Source organism: Ursus americanus, chromosome 34 (genome assembly GCF_024610735.1).
Source record: "Ursus americanus isolate L20-20 chromosome 34, mUrsAme1.1.p, whole genome shotgun sequence".
NCBI classification, from domain to species: Eukaryota; Metazoa; Chordata; class Mammalia; order Carnivora; family Ursidae; genus Ursus; species Ursus americanus.
This window is the reverse complement of record NC_142160.1, coordinates 4,196,885-4,212,791: the sequence shown is the minus strand read 5'-3', so window position 1 is coordinate 4,212,791 and position 15,907 is coordinate 4,196,885. Positions and strand designations below refer to the sequence as shown.

General features: G+C 54.1%; 1 protein-coding gene across 1 annotated transcript in view; it reads left to right on the top strand.

Annotated features, from left to right (window-relative positions):
* The first annotated feature begins 1,848 nt into the window (after nucleotides 1–1,848).
* The window catches only part of ROR2 (ROR family WNT receptor 2), a 190,520-nt gene continuing 176,461 nt past the window's right edge, over nucleotides 1,849–15,907 (top strand). Inside the window, exon 1 of the mRNA XM_045772352.2 lies at nucleotides 1,849–2,202. Within this exon, the coding sequence (XP_045628308.2) occupies nucleotides 2,115–2,202 (88 nt within the window). The 5' untranslated portion in view covers nucleotides 1,849–2,114. The remainder of the gene's footprint in view (nucleotides 2,203–15,907) is intronic.

Here is a 15,907-nt window from a genome sequence, read left to right as displayed (position 1 = left end):
GAGCCGGCCAGAGTTACAGGTAGGGGAATCGTGGACAAGGAAATGCTGAAAAGATCATTTTTATAAACCTTTAAGGAATCATGTGTGATATAATCCACGTTTCTGACCCCACCCAAGGAACTTTTGGCAAAAATATATGTTGCTGTTTAAACTCTCAGGTCAGGTTTGTGGGGAACCCAGTCATGGGAAAATTGCACACAGATGAGGGGCTGAAGCATGATTAGGTCCTTTCTCCAAGGTTCACACCGAAAGTAAGTGGCAGAGCTCTGGCCGAATAGTTCTGAACTGCAAGGTGAAGCTTCTGCGGCAGAAAGCAAAAGGGAGCCCAGATCCCGGGACAGGACAACAGGAGGGCACTCTGCTGTGGGGCCTCCTCTGCCTTCCCTCTCTGCTTTCCACCAGATCCAGAATGCAGGAGTCTGAACCAAGTGCCTCAAGACCAACTCTTAAAGCCTTATTTACTCTGAAAGCATCCTTGAGGGCCCCCAGGGGAAGAAAAGTGAGGAGAAACGCACAGATGAAGATCTGGCCGCTGCTCCTCCCACAGCAGTTAATGACCATCTGTGCTGTTGGATAACTATTTTACCATCTTCAGCCTTCCTCCCTCGATTTCCGGCTGCCCCTTGGCCAGTCGCTGGCATGGCCCTTACAGTGTGCATTAGGAAAGAGAAGTGTGTGGGATGTTTCTGCAGACAGATTCGCCAGAGACCTGCGGGCCTAAATCATTTTAACAGGGGTAATGCGCCGGGACTGGCTCAGCCATGTCGTCAGCAGACCACAGCTAGAGAGCTTTTATTTCCTGCCATGTGTGAGGCAGTGGAGGGGCACTGGGGGGGGGGGGGGCTAGGGGGGGCAAGCTCAGCCCTGGGTCTGGCACCCATGGCCAGGGCTCTCCCTAATTCACCCCAACTAGCAGGAAATGGGGCTTGAGCAAAAAACGCCAAACAAACTGCTTGATAATCAGTTCAAAGATAAATCTCACCAAACAAACAACGGAGCTGCTGGCGGTTCCAAACCCTTTCTCCAAGAGAGCAAAAACAAAGAAAATTCCTAAGTCACAAACAGGAGGGTCAGGCTTTCCAATTTCAGACCTTGGCATGTGTTAAGCAAAACCAAGAATAAGCAAGAAAATATGCTATTTGAATTGCATTCAAAATGTCTTTTACAAGTGAAGCAAATTACTTCTGCATGTTCTGGAGCTCTGCAGAAAGCAAATAGTGTTCTGCCTTTAATGGGTAAAATTACACAATTTGCTTTTAACAGTAAACCAAAAGCCACGGTGGCTTCAGATAGCATCGCGCTCCCTCTATGCAGCTCTACTCCCGGCGGTTTCTGGGCATTTTGGAGGGACGCGGTCGTCCCCACCGCGCAGCGTGGCGAGGAGGGCCCGGGAGGGCGCCGGCGGGGACGCAGCCTGGGCTGTTTCTTTCCTTGCCCGTTTCGCTTCTCCATGCCCTCGCTTGTCTTCCTCCTGCACCGCTGGTTTCTGGGACCGAGTAGCTGTCTGATTTGGCCCGATGGGCCTGGCGGGGAACGGTGTGGTCCTGAGTTACTAATTTGTGACCAGCCCTCCGGGGCTCCCGCCCCCTGAACGTGGATGCCAACTGCCCCGGGCGCCCCTGCGGCAAGGGCAGCCGCGGCGAGGTCCGGTGGGCCCCCGCTCCCCCCGAGGCGCACCTCTGGGTCCAAACCTCCCGGGGGCACGTGAGGGAGGCCGGTCCGGGGACGGAGCGGCGGCCCCTGGTCCCGGCCCCTCGCTTCCCGCGCGCCCCGCCCGCCGCGGGCGCGTCCCTCCGGCAGGGGGCGCCGGCGCCGGCCTTGCTCTGCCCATCGGGGCGGGCGAGCCGGGGACCCTGCCTCCTCCGCGCCCGCGGTCCGCCCCCCGAACTCATCCCGGCGGCCGGCGGGACGCCCAGCCCGCGCCCCGGAGCCTTGCAGCCAGCCCGTGCCGCGCTGGGAGCCTCGCGGCGCGTCCGGGCCGGGACAGGAGGAAGACTAGAAGTTCTTCGGCAGGGACCAACTTGCGCAGAGCCCGGGAGAAAGGGCAGCGGACGCGCGGCCGACAGGGGTGGTGGCGCCTGGCCCCCCGCGCCCCGGCCCCCACGGCCCGCGGCATGGCCCGGGGCTCGGCGCTGCTGCTGCTGTGCGCCCCGGCCGTCTGGGTGGCCGCCGCGCTCCTGCTCTGCTTGCCCCGGACCTCAGGTAGGATCCGCCGCCCCGGCGCGTCGCCTTGGTGCAGGGCAGAGGAGTCTCGCGCTCTCGGGTCTGCGCCTCCGCGGCTGTGCCCCCAGCCTCTCTCCCGAGCAGGGGGCGCCGCGCAGGGCCCCTCCCCGCTGGTCCCGAGGGCCTCGGCCCCGCGCCCCTCGCCCCGCGCGCCCCACCGCTCGGGCTGCTTTCAACGAGGCGCGCTCTGGGGACGGCTAAGTGTTTCCAGAGGCCGGGCGGGTGGCGCTGGCGCCGGCAGGGAAGCCCCGGGTCGGGGGTCTGCGAGGGTCGTGAGTGTGAAGGCGGCCTGGTCCCGGGTCCGCAGATGTGTCTTTAGTTCTCAGGACCTTGACTCGGTCCTTGCCCTCCCAGGTTCCCCCTGCAGGGCTCACGGCCCCCGCACCCCCCTCTCCCCCCGAGCCCCTCATCCTGGGCCGGCGCCACGGTCGGGCGGGGCCCAGGGGAAGGGGTTCCCGGCCCCCGCCCCCCGCCGCTAGATCGAAAGGGACTTTGGCTTCCCTTTTGTTGGCCCCTCAACCCCCTCCTCCACTCCCGGGAGGTAGCCGAGTGTCGTTTCCTGCCTGGGGTCGCGGGGGTCGCGGGGCAGCCTTTAGGTTGCTGGGGTGGCACCCTGAGACCCGGGACGAGGCACGCGGCTGGAGGCTTGGGCCCGGGTTCCTGGTGGCATTTTCCTGGAGGGGCACGCAGGAACTGCCCGAGGTGTGGAGGGAGCCTGGGGGACCCGCCTAGGGAGCCGGAGGAGGCGGCGCTCGCCCACGCCGTCCGGACCCCGGAACACCTCCGGCCCGCGCGCCACGGCCGAATTCCGGGCACCCTGCCGGGGTGGGGGAGGGCGGCGGTGCCTCCAGGCCGGGACGTGGGGAGGCTGAGGAGGTTCGCCTCCAGTTCCAGAAATGTGTGAGCCGCCCCCTTGCACTTAAGAGGGATTCAGTGTTGCCCGCCTCTCGCACCGTGCACCAACCCCCATGTATTCCTGCAGGCAGGTGAGGGTCAGGGGACCATCGCAGAAGGGGGCTCACTCTTCCCGCGTCTTGCTGCCAGCTGCGCGCTCCAGGGACCTGTCTACACAATCAGGAATGCGGGGCAGCTTTTTTGGGGGAGTCGTCTGGGTTTAAGCAGATGCTGATTACGTCAGACATTTCTGGTTACTTGATTTGGGAAGGGGGCTTGCATGTGTGTCGCTGTCCCTTAAAGCATAAAGCGCTCAGGGTGCACGGTGCAATGGTAAGTAACTAGCATATTCGAAGTCAGCCTGGGGGATTCGCACAACATCCCTGTGGATTTCTGCACCCCTCCTCTCTCGCAGGAATCCCACTCCCCTTTAGAGCCAGCGAGTGGGGGGCGGGGGGGGCGGATCTGTTCCCTGCGTTGTGGGAGGGCGGCGGAAGGGCCTTATATCCGCGCCCGGACGCGCGGTGGCGCAGCGCTGGCGTGGTGGCCACGCCGGGCTTGGTGGTCCTGCACCACTCTCTCTGCGTGGCCGACCTGCGGCTGCGGTGGTTTCCGTTGCACGTGCGGAGGGCGGGGTGCTGTGCGGTGCGGCGCGGTGCGGCGCGGTGCGAGCTGGCGCTGCGGGGAAGGCGACCCGTCTGTGGCCCAGATCAACGATGGAACAAACACGGGAAAGTTGCTCGCGTTTCAGGCGGAGTAGTTTAAACATTGCGTCTTTTCCAGTCGAATTTCAGAAATCTCTGAGGAACAAAGCGGTCCTGGGTCATTCTCGTTAACCCTTGAACCGAGCGGAGGTAACTTTCTTTTTCCAGTAAAATAATCATCTCCAGTAAGGGACGGAGTAGGAAGGGTGTTCATCGCCCTCTTCCTACTGGAGCGCTCCTTTAGCTCAAAATTCAAGTTTGTTCATATTCAAAATTTTATGATAACAGGATATTCGGGTACTTGGCATCTTTTCTGCCGTGAAGAGGCATCCTTGTAACAGTGTGTTTTATACACAAAAGATGTTACTCTGTAAGAAGAACCTTTCCCTAAAGGTTATTGTAGAAGGATTTATAAGTTCTTATTCTACATTTTTATAGACGGCTCTGTTCCCTAAGGAGACGCATACCTGATGGGCTGTGTGCCCCGCCTAGGTAGGATAGGCTGGGAGTGGCGGTTTGGGGGTTCTCCCTTTCCCCATTTTGACAGTACAGCCGCCTTGACTTCTGGCCCAAGTCCTTGGGGTGATGGTCATATTAAACAATACTAGCGGTCCATTTGGAAGCAAGCAAACGAAAGCATCATAAGAAGACTTTGGAAAAAGAAAAGTTTTCATGTATGTAGTAAGACAACATGTTTTTCTTATTACTGCTGTGTATGGAGCAAAGAAGCACACATTTGAAATGTTTCAGTGTTTAATAGCGAGAGCACATTTAAGCCTGGCGTCTGCTCCTTACGGAATGCCATCCTGAGACCCGAACAGCGCTGGCCCTGCAGGGCACCCACAGGGAGCTGCTGGACTGAGTGTTCACAGAAACAGCGCTGGGTGCCCACGGGGCTCTAGGCAGTGAGGCCGAACTTTCCATTAGCAAAGCAAGTCACAGTTGGAAAAACGACCAGAATTTTGCTTAATGTGTGCAAAACACCAACACGAGTTTCAGAATGGGCTTACTGGGGTAGTTTTTGGGGACAGTGATCTTCGATGGACGAGGCAATGGGAACGACATTTGTTTTTACTGTGAAACCTTTTTCCTGTTGTTCAGTCTTAGTTTCGTGTTTCTGTGTCCCTCTTTGCCGTGAAGTACTTGTTCGCCATCAATAGGCAGTTAGCCTTGGTTTAACCTCTTGAGACATTTAAGTCTGGCAGAGCCTGGGTTTAACACGGCCCTTTCCTCAGCAATCTTTTCCCCCTGATCAGTGGGATAGAAATGTCCTGGGGCCACAGCTCATCTGACAGGTAGGGAGGATTTCTGAAGCCCGGTTTCCTCTGGAGAAGGGGCACTCCTTTAAAATGCATTCCATGGGGGGAGGCCAGGATGTGGAAAGTTATTGTCATTGAAATGGGACCTGGGTGTGAAGGGCTTGGCCTCCCTCATCTGCAGAGCCCTAGCCAGCCTGATGAAGCACAGGAAATTTGTGCGCTCTGTAACTCTTCCCTGGGAGAGCTCTGCCTATGTAACTCCAAGTTGCAGTCAAGGAAAAGACAGTGGGCTGCGAAGTGTTACCCCCACCCAACGTTTATGACCATCTTCTAAAACGTTCGTTGATGTCAGAGGCCTTTTGGTGTTTATTTGATCCATTTCCTGGGAACTGACCCCTCGGCCTCCCCCGCAGCAGTGTCCTGGGGTCAACAAGTGGAGAAGGGCAGGGTAGCGAAGCTTTTGGTTTGGCCTGCTGTGCCCCACGGGGGCCTCCTGAAGGGCTCTGACCCCATCCTGGTAGAGAAGATTGTCATTAAGATCCTTCCTTCTTTGGGGACCCTGTGGTGACTACCAGGCGACCTCCAGGAATACCATGCATGAAAGCCTTCAGAGCAGAGGGGGCTTGGCTTTGCAGAGAGAGGAAGCATTGCCGGTGAGGTCTGGATTTGGCGTGGCCAATAGCAATTTCACGAAAGGACAATTGGGGTTAAAAGCACTGATGTTTGGGAACATCGCCTCGCAGTGACCCTTTGGGTTCTTTGGTTTTCTCAGAAAACCAAAGGGGCAGAAATGTTAGGAATCTGAGGAGTAGGGAGGGCTTCCTGAGTTTTGAAGTAAAAATCAGAGCAGCAAGAGGCGCTCCGGCCCATTAATTAGGGCTGCAACTGGTAGGGGTTGGGAACAGCCTCTTTCGGCTAGGTATTTATTTGGTTTTGTCGAGGAACTTGCCAAGTTGGAAATATAAGGGCAGGACAGCTCTGCTCGCCTGTGCAGTCGTCAGAGAACATGTCTGGGGTGCGATCTATTTAAAATCATAGTAACAGAGTGGCCAACGAATTGTTGAACAATGCTGGCAATTTTCTGAAAGCTTTGCAAAAACAAGGAATTGTGTTGGTGTGGTTTGCACCATTTTTGAGATTTCTGTTGTGTTGTTTTGGCTTATTTTGTTGTGTTTTGTTTTTTTAAAGTTCTGTCTCAGAAAGAACAACAACAACAACAACAAATCAAAAGCCAAAGGGAAGGAAGTAATTACAGAAAAATTGAGCCTAATTAGACTAAGTGACTTGTCCTCCAGAAAGTCTCACGTTGCAGTGGGAAGTGTTGTGTGTGTGTCTTTAATTGTCATTGGAATGAGCTCCAGTAGGCACTCTGTCACTTGTGAGATGTTATCTGGGGAGAATGTGGCTGCTTCTTCAAGCCCTCCCTGAGTGGGGGAGGGTTCGCCCGCAAATCCCCCAAGTTCCCAGCCCACTGATTTCCCCAGCCCGGTGCTCCCCTGGGGGGCTAGTTAACCCAGCGTGCACTGAAATTACAGAAGTCCTTGCAGACCTGAGCCAGGGAGGACAGTCGCCACTGTGCACATGCAGCTATTCAGGTTAAAATTAATTAAACTGAAATGAAAGATTCACGCCCTTCTCTGCACTGGCTGCATTTCCTGGGCCCACGCACACAGAGGACGTTCTCATCACCACTGGGAAACTCTGTCACCACCCCCCTCAGGGGCTGTTCCTCCCTCTGTCCTGGCAAGGAGGGGCTCTACCGGGTTTGTCTGGAGCTTTGTTTGTTGCCTGAGGGAAGGGGGAGGCAGAACCCAACTGGACTGAGTCTAACGTGGGGGAACCAGAGGGCCCTGCCCCAGAGGCGGCCGGCACGTGTGTGAGGACCACGGCACAGAGCCTGCGGTGCTGGGCACGGGGCTACACAGAATTACGTGAACACCTGTGTGCACACGCCCGTGTGTTTGGGAGGGACGGCACCGTAGCTCCACGAAGAGCACATAAAATGGTCTTCGTGGTGACTGTTGACTTGAATTAGGCCAAGTCTGCGATCTTGCAAGGGGAGGCCTTGAAAACGTGAAAGAAACATGCGTCCTGGGGGAGCGTGTGCCCTGCAGGTTCCAAGCATGTGCACGGGGGAAGGGCCGAGGACACCTTCCCGCTTACCTTTTGGCCCCCCACACCATACCAGGCACCCTGGGGGTGCAGAAGCAGGGTCCCACAGGGCGACCCACTTGTAGTGGGCAGGGTGAGGGACAAGGGGAGTGGCGTGTGAGGACACGCTCACGGACAAATTCACCAGACGGCGGGCCACCCTGGTGACCATCTCCTTTGCCCCAGACCCAGCAGCCGCCCTTGGGGGGCCGTCCCGGGGCTCACAGCAGGAAGGAGCAGGAGGAGGCGAAGGCAGCCCTAGTGCTGTCCACGGGCCGGGGGAATCCCGGGAGTCAAGTCACAGCCGTGTTCAGGATGTGAGGGTGTGATGGGGCGGGTGGGCCAAGGGACCATGGGCTGCGGCCATCCCTTTTAGGGGATGATTTGGCTGCCGTGGGTAGGCTTGAGAGGGTCCTATTCGTACCCAAGAAAGTTGGGGTTTGGTGTTGGACTCATTGGGGGAATTTCCAGGAAAGGTACTGTATAAAGAGCTCCCTGGTTGGGGAAACCAGGCGGAGGAAAAATCCACTCATCCCTGTGGGGTCTGCAGGAGGGTCACACTCAACATTTTGACTCCCGGCAGGCAACAGCGTTGGACAGGAGAAGGAGTAGGGTGTGGGACACCACAAGGAATTTGGTGTGGACCTAGGAGCTCCCCCTGGGAAGTAAGCAGCCCACCAGTGGGTGGCAGGAGGGCCTTGGGAAGAGAAGGAGGGGCTGCAGGCTGGAACAAGCTTTCAAGCACAGCCCCTGGGTCATGCTCCCTGGAGGGTCAGCCTCGTAGCCCTCCAATAGGGTGTTATGTTGTTTTCTTATAGAACACACTTCTGTAGAACATTTGGAAATAACATTTGGAAGGTGGGAGTTTTCTTCCCGCCAGCGAAGTAAGCCCCCGGTCACCCTGTCACAGTCTTCACATAACATCGGACATGTTTCCAGAGCAGTTTGAAATAGCGAAAAATCGAGGACCCCAATAAGTCTATAGGAGGAGATGTGACAAGGGGGTGCTCTAACAAACGTGAGAGTTGCAGGCAGCGCAGAAGTGGGGGGCCTGGCTGGCTGTGCATCTGCGTAGTTTTTAAGACAAAAACAAGGGAAGGAGGAATCAGAAAGGGATGTGGATTACCTCAGATCTTTTATTATTCATTTTATTTTTATTTTACTTATTTTTAAAAACGATATTATTTATTTATTTGACAAAGAGAACAGGAGCAAGGGGAGGGGCAGAGGCAGAGGGAAAAGCAGGCTCCCCGCTGAACGAGAAGCCCAATGCAGGACTGGATCCTAGGACCCTGGGGTCATGACCTGAGCCAAAGGCAGCCGCATAACCAACTGAGCCACCCAGGTGTCCCTCACTTCCTGATTTTAAAACATATGACAAAGCTACAGTAACCACAACAGCGGCATATGGACAGACACACAGACCGACGGAATAGACCGGAGAGCCCAGGAATAGGTACTACATACATGGCAAATGACAGGGGTGCCAAGACCATTTGTTGAAAAAGGACAGTCTCTTCAACAAAGGGTGCTGGGAAATCTGGATTTCCACATTCAGGAGAATGAAGTTGGCCCTTCCTTCACATCATACACAACAATTAACTCAAAATGGATCACGGATCTAAGCATAAGAGCTAAAACTATAAAACTTCTAGAAGAAAACATAGGTTTTGTTGCTCGGTGGAGAGCCTGCTTCTCCCTCTGCCTCTGCTGCTGCTCCCTGCTCGTGCTCTCTCCCTCTCCCTCTCAAATAAATAAATAAAAAATTTACAAAAAGTAAAATCAGGAAGTGAGTCCTCCAGCCTTGTTTTCTTTTTCTAGCTTGTTTTGGCTGTCTTTAGGGTCCTTTGGAATTCCATATGAAATTTTTTTTTTTTTTAAAGATTTTATTTATTTATTTGACAGAGAGAGAGAGAGACAGCCAGCGAGAGAGGGAACACAAGCAGGGGGAGTGGGAGAGGAAGAAGCAGGCTCCCAGCAGAGGAGCCTGATGTGGGGCTCGATCCCACAACGCCGGGATCACGCCCTGAGCCGAAGGCAGACGCTTAACCGCTGTGCCACCCAGGCGCCCCTGCATATGAAATTTAGGATGAATTTTCTATTTCTGCAAAAACATTGGGATTTTGGTAAGGATCGCACTGAATCTGTAGATTGATTGCCTCGGGTTGTACAGACAGCTTAACAAGTCTTTGAATCCGCAGACAAGGGCTGTCTTTCCATTTAGTTAGATCTTCTTTTAATTTCTCTTAGTGATGTTTTGTAGTTTCCAGTGTACAAGTTTTTCTTTTCTTTTTTTTTTTAAGATTTTATTTTTCAGTGATCTCTGTGCCTAGGGTGGGGCTCGAACCCACAGTCCCTGGATGAAGAGTCACACATTCCACTGACTGAGCCAGCCACGCGCCTCTCAGTGTACAAGCCTTTCACCCATTTGCTTAGATACGTTTCCAAGTATTTTGTTCTTTTTGACGTTATGGTGAATGGAAATATTTTCTTTTCTTTTCTTTCTTTCTTTCTTTCTTTCTTTCTTTCTTTCTTTCTTTCTTTCTTTTTTTTTTTTTTTTAGCCTCCACACCCAGCGTGGAGACCAATGCTGGGCTTGAACTCACAACCCTGAGATCACGGCCTGAGCTGAGATCAAGAGCCAGATGCTTGACTGACTGAGCCACCAGGCGTCTCTGGGAATGTTTTCTTAATTTCCTTTTCAGATTGTTCTTTGTTACCGTGTACAAATGCAGTGGATTTTTGCCTGTTGGTTGTGTGTCCTGCGAATTTGCTGAGTTTATTTGCTCAAATAGAAGTTTTACGGATCTGTGTGCAAGGTCATCCCATCTGTGAACAGAGATAATTTTGCTTCTTTTCAATTGGATGCTTTTTATTTCCTTTTTTATGTCTGCTTGATTGCTTGATCTGGAACTGCCAACACTGTGTCTAATAGCAGTGGCGAAAGCAGACATCCTCGTCTTGTTCCTGATCTTCGAGGAGAAGCTTTCTGTTTTCCACTGTTGAGCGTGAGGTTAGCTGCAGGATTTTCATGTGTAACGCTCCTTATGTTAACGTAGTTTCTTCGTGTTCCTAGTTTAGTGTCCTACATTTTTGTGTCCTACATTTTTGTGTAGTTTTGACTTTTGGAACATGTTAATGTACTAATGTTCAGAAATAAAATTAAATCTCTAAAGATGGTAGGAAATTAAAACTCAATGGAAACAAGGAAATAAACCCAACTATATTGCAAGTGGATAACATGACTACACTAATGGGGACGAAGGAGACCTAGTTCAGGTGGCTGTGGCCCCAGGACTTTGACTGTATCTCCTCAGTGTACGTTAAAGAAAGACAGAAACTGGGGCTCCTGGGGGCTCCGTCAGTTGAGCATCTGACTCTTGGTTTTGGCTGGGGTTGGGATCTCCTGGTGGTGAGATCGAGTCCCGCGTTGGGCCCCCTGCTCAGCATGGTGTCTGTTTGGGATTCTCTCTCCCGCTGCCTCTGCCCCTGGCGCTCGTGCTGGTCCTCTCTAGAATGGATAAATAAATCTTAAAAAAAAAAAGACAAAACCTGACAACAAATCTTGCATTCCTAGCAGGTTTGTTTTTCATCACGATGTGGATGTCCTACTTCTGAAACTGTTTGTGTGACGCGTGTGTGGGTTGGCTAAGGACGAAGTGTGCTGATAGTGTTGTAAGCAGGGTTCGTCCTGTGGAAAGAAGGAGACGCGAATCCGGGACGCAGGGAGTGAGGAAGAACCCGCAGGGGTTGCACTGGAGTTGGAGACATTGGCATAACTCACGATTTCATACATTTACAGACACCACACACACACGCACACACGTGAACGTTAAGATTTTGAAGTCATGTAAAATATTTATTTTTCTATAGGTTAATACTTACGTCCTGGCACCTCACTAGCCATGAGCACTCTCATCGCCCAGATCTTGGTTGCTAGATCCTGGTCTACATTCAAGGAGCTAGGAGTACTTTGGAGGAAGGATGGATTGTGGGGCCAGCACAGGAAGGAATACAAGATGAGCCCGGAGCGTCTTCTTGGGCTAGAAAGTAAGTGATCAGAAATAATGGGAACGTAGCATACGTGCAGGTTATCAACATGCAGGAGCTCTGGTGGTCAGACCGGGGCGTGTCAAGCATCCAGCAAAGGGGAACACGGATTCTTCGTGGAGCACAATAGCGGTCTACGGTTCAACACTGATAATGAGCCGAGTAACCGGAGACCTGTGCTCGTCTCCCGGGGCTGCCTGAAAACAGAGAAAGTACAGGATGACCACAGAAAGTCAAGGTGTCAGCGGTCCACACTCCCTCGGGAGTCTCCGGAGAATCCCCTTTTCCTTTTTCCAGTTCCTGGTGACTCCTGGCGTCCCTTGGCGGCATCAGCGTGCTCTTTCACCTCCGCGTGGCCGCCTTTGCTTTGTGTCTGTGTGGGTCCCTTCCTCTTCTTGTCAGGACGCCCGTGATTGGGTTTAGGCCCACTTTAAATCCAGGACAATTTCATCTCGGGGTCCTCCCCTTCTTACGTCCTCCAAGACTATTTCTGGATAAGGTCACATTTGAAGTTCTAGGTGGATATGAATTTCCGGAGACACTATTTAACCCACTACGTTCCATAAACACATAGAAGGGGTGGAGAAGAGAGGCCACTTCCCTATAGCAAAATGCCAACTAGTAAGTGGGCGGTGAGTAGGAAAAATCACAGGTGGCAATAGTGATTGTAGAGATTGATCTGGGCAGGGATCACCAATGATGTACTTGAAAGAGACCACGCGTGGTGGGGAGCAGGAAACGTTCCTGGCTCCAGATGTTTCCCCCCAGAGCCCTCCTGTGCAAGGGGACAGTTAGTGACAAGAGTGGAGGCCCAGGACGTCACCCTAACTGGCTGATCGAGGCTCATGACACCAGGACGGGCAGATGGACATCGTTCTTCTGAGAAGGGCGTCCCCTGGGTTGCTTTCCAGCTGGGGATACAAAATCTGACACAAACCAGCGAGCCCGGCGCGGGGAGGGGCGTTTTATGGAACGGTTGGCTTTTAGTAGAAAACGTCAAGGTCGTGAAGGGCAAAGACGGCCGAGGAACGGGTCCAGCATGAAGAAGGCCACGGGAGGGGGCGACTCCATGCAGAGTGTGATTTCACACGGGTCCGGCTACACAGCAGACACGCGCCGACGTGGGCGTCGGTGGAATGTTTGATGAAATGGGAACGTGGGGGTACATTCTTGAGAAGTGCTGTCAAGGTTAAGGCTCCTGCGTTTGTGAGTTGTAGGGAGGTTATGGAAGACAATGTCCCGACTCTCGGGAAGTACACGCTGTGCATTAATGGATAAAGGGCGCGATGTCTGCAGTCTACTCTCCGCGGCTTTGGAGTGACAGCACCGTGTGTGTGTGTATGTGTGTGTGTGTGTGTGTGTGTGGACATGGAGTGACGGACATGTGGGTGAAATGTGAAATATTAGTGGGTCTGGTCTAGAGGGTGGAGGGGGGAGTTTCCTGCATGAATCTTGCAACTTGTCTGTAAATTTGAAATGATTTACAAGTGGAGGCCTGAACAGGGATCCACACGTGTGACCGTAGCCAGTGTCTCTGAGAAGAAAGACATAAGCGGTTGTGTTTCATCGGAAATGGTGTCAGACCTCACACAGGGCTGGGGGAGGCGCGGGACTCCCATGTGTTTGACACCAGTTTCTTCCACTAGACTGAAAATTGCCGTCGTAGTCTTGTTTCTGGATCGCCAGGACTTCTAACATGTTTTTCCTTAGCTTTTTAATTACAGAAAACTTCAGACATACACAATGAGACTAGTACAGTGAACCCCTCTATATTTCTCATGCAGCCTCGACAGTGACATGTTCTGTTAATTTGGTTTCATTTCCCCTGGCCCTCTTAATGGGTCCCAGACAGCCTTCAGTTTTTACCTGTAAATACTTGTGCATGAATGGTAAGGACTGTTCTCCACATAATCTCAATACTGTTATCACAGGCAAGCGTTCTCGGAGACCCAGGCCCTGCCCTGGTTTCCCAGCTCACTGCAAAATGGCCTTTGACACTCGCTTTGTTTGTGGTGGGATGCAGGTTAACTTTTTCACCATCAGAGCAGCCGTCAGCTAGATCTGGGGGTCCCGGTGGGGCTGTGGGCACTCTGTGGGGGAGGACCCCACCGGGTCCCGTGCAAGGGTGTGTGGGGGCCCCGGGAAGGCCCCATCGAGCTGGGCCGAGCCTTCCTTCCCGGCCCTCTTGGTGGGGTGCTCTTCTGCACCCCCAGGAGGGAAGCCCTGCAGCGCCCTGCCTGGAGCAGACTGTTCTACCCTGTTCTCGGGGCCCGGCTTCCTCAGGCCAAGGTGATTAAGGTGTAGAGAGCCAAGGCGGAGGGAGGCATTGGAGCCATTAAGTCCCAATGGCCCCTCCGGTTTTTCCCAGTGACAGTGCAATAGGAGACTCCGTTCCATGCTTCCTGGTGCCGAGGGTCTGATGTCCACCCTCAGATCCAGCCTGCGGGGTGGAGAGAACCCATTCACAACCTTGTAGGGCAGATGAGGGGGTTTGCATCCACAATAAGACTCAAAAGGTAGAGGAGCAGGTAAGCGTCCCAGTTAGAAGAGGGACGTGTACAGCAGCTAGCTTGCAGAACAGCGAAGAGAGAAGCCCGGAGCCTTCGGGGGAGCGTTTGGCCTCGTTCGGCTGGAACTCAACGCAGTCTAAGACCGTTACCCAGCGGTCCTCTGCCTGAGCTCCGGCTGCCGTCAGAAGCGGGTAATCATGGAGGGTCGTGCCAGCAGCGGTGACATGGGTGGCCTGGCATGGGGGGCGTGTACGTGGCCACTTAGGGGGCGGTTCACCTTGACTGTTAACATTGAAAATACACACATCCCATGGCTAACTCCAAGAAAATACACGTGTGCCTGGGAGGCCTGCTGGTCACTGCTGCCCCGTTTCTAACAGAGACGAGCTGGAAATACCGACATGTCTTTTAACGGGACCCAGGTCCCCGGCACCATGTCTCCACGGGGGCCGAAATGAAAATGGGGGCCCGTGGGTGCCAACAGAGCAGTGATCCCATGTGAGATTTGCGGGGGGGGCGAGCATCAGGCTGCAGGAAGATTCGTGTTGCGTGTGATTGGTCTGCAAAATCCCACCTTCGTCCCCGTGTGTGTGGAGACGCCAGCCTCCAGAATCAGGTGTCCAGTCTCCTCGCCCAGACTGACACCAGCACGTCCCCCGGGGGAGGCGAGAGGGAGACAGAGGAGTCTCGGGGTCTTTGGTGCCACTGTGCCTCCCGCACTGGTGATGCCCCCCAGGGAAGACGCTGTGTCTGGCATTTAAATAAAGGAGTTGGGGCTGTTGTCACAGATACCGTCTGCCCCCATCATCTTCCTCCTTGTTCTGTGCTGCTCCGGCCAGAGCAGGGGGTGAGGGTGAAACGTGGGAATGCGGCCCCTTGAGGAGACCGTGGAAGTTCCTAAGCCCGTCGGGGTGCATCTTGATCTCTGGGGTGTTCATGGACATGGAAAGACGTGGAAGGTTGATGCAGGAGTCCCAGGCCCGCTCGTTCCCTGGGTCTTCAGACTCTCCACGAGGGGCGTCTCTTGGCGGCACCAGGGTTCAATCCACATCCCATTCTTAACCTGTTTATCATGTTTAAAGCTGTCCCCAAACCCTCCGCGTGGGGTTGCATGTTCTGGGGCAGCGGGGCAGCCGGCCCCACTTACTCCTAGAACTGCAGAGCTGTGGAGATACTTGGATCTTGTGTAGATGGCTGCAAGAACCAGAGTTTTCTGGTTATTTTGAAGCTCAAGCGAAAACTGGGGAAATCCGCAAGGATGTTAAGATGGAAACACGATTGGGGCCGCCTTTCAAAACGAGCCGTTTTAGATGTTTCTGGCTGTTAGTTGCAGGGTCGTTGCTCTCACCGGCTGACTTTTCATAAAGAGAACACCACGCGGTTCCAGGAGGAGTTACGTCTCCCCCACAAAAAGGTCCACAGGGTCTTCACCCCCAGGACTTCAAGATGTGTGATTTGGAGAGAGGATTTTTACAGATGTGATCAAGTGAAAATGAGGTCATTACGGTGGGTCCTGATGCAGTGTGACCGGTATTCTTACCAAAAGGAGAACTTGGGCCCGGAGACAGCAGAGAGAAGGTGACGGGCAGACCTGGGGAGAAGATGCTGAAGCCCGCTGTGTGCACACCTCGATCTCAGCGCTCCGGCCGCTGGGTCTGTGGGATGATGGCTGTCCATTGTTCCATATGGTTCCAGCGGTCCCGTCACTGGTATGTGTTACCACGGCCCGGGCTGACTCCTACACCACTTACGGACACCCCTTCTATCCATGATCCTGGGAGCCTGCGACTGGTCTGTGTTGGGGTCAGGAGTTGGGTCACAGACACAGAGGGGCCAGCACGGCCTGACGGGAACGAGCTGCTTGGCACAGAGGGCAAATGCGTCCTCCTGCGAGCTCGCCGCCCCGTGCTGCCATCTAGACAGCGCCACGGCCAGCCCTCTGCTATAGTCAGTGGCCAGGTCTCTGTCGGGGGGCTGTGGGTCCGCCGTCCGTCTGTCCCCCCACCTTCCTACCGCTGCGTGCCTGGCTCTCGAGGGGGGCTCCCAGAGGTCAGAGAGGGTGAGGTGCCTGCACACGCTCCCCTCGGGGTGAGGCCTGGAGGTGCCAGGCGCCCAT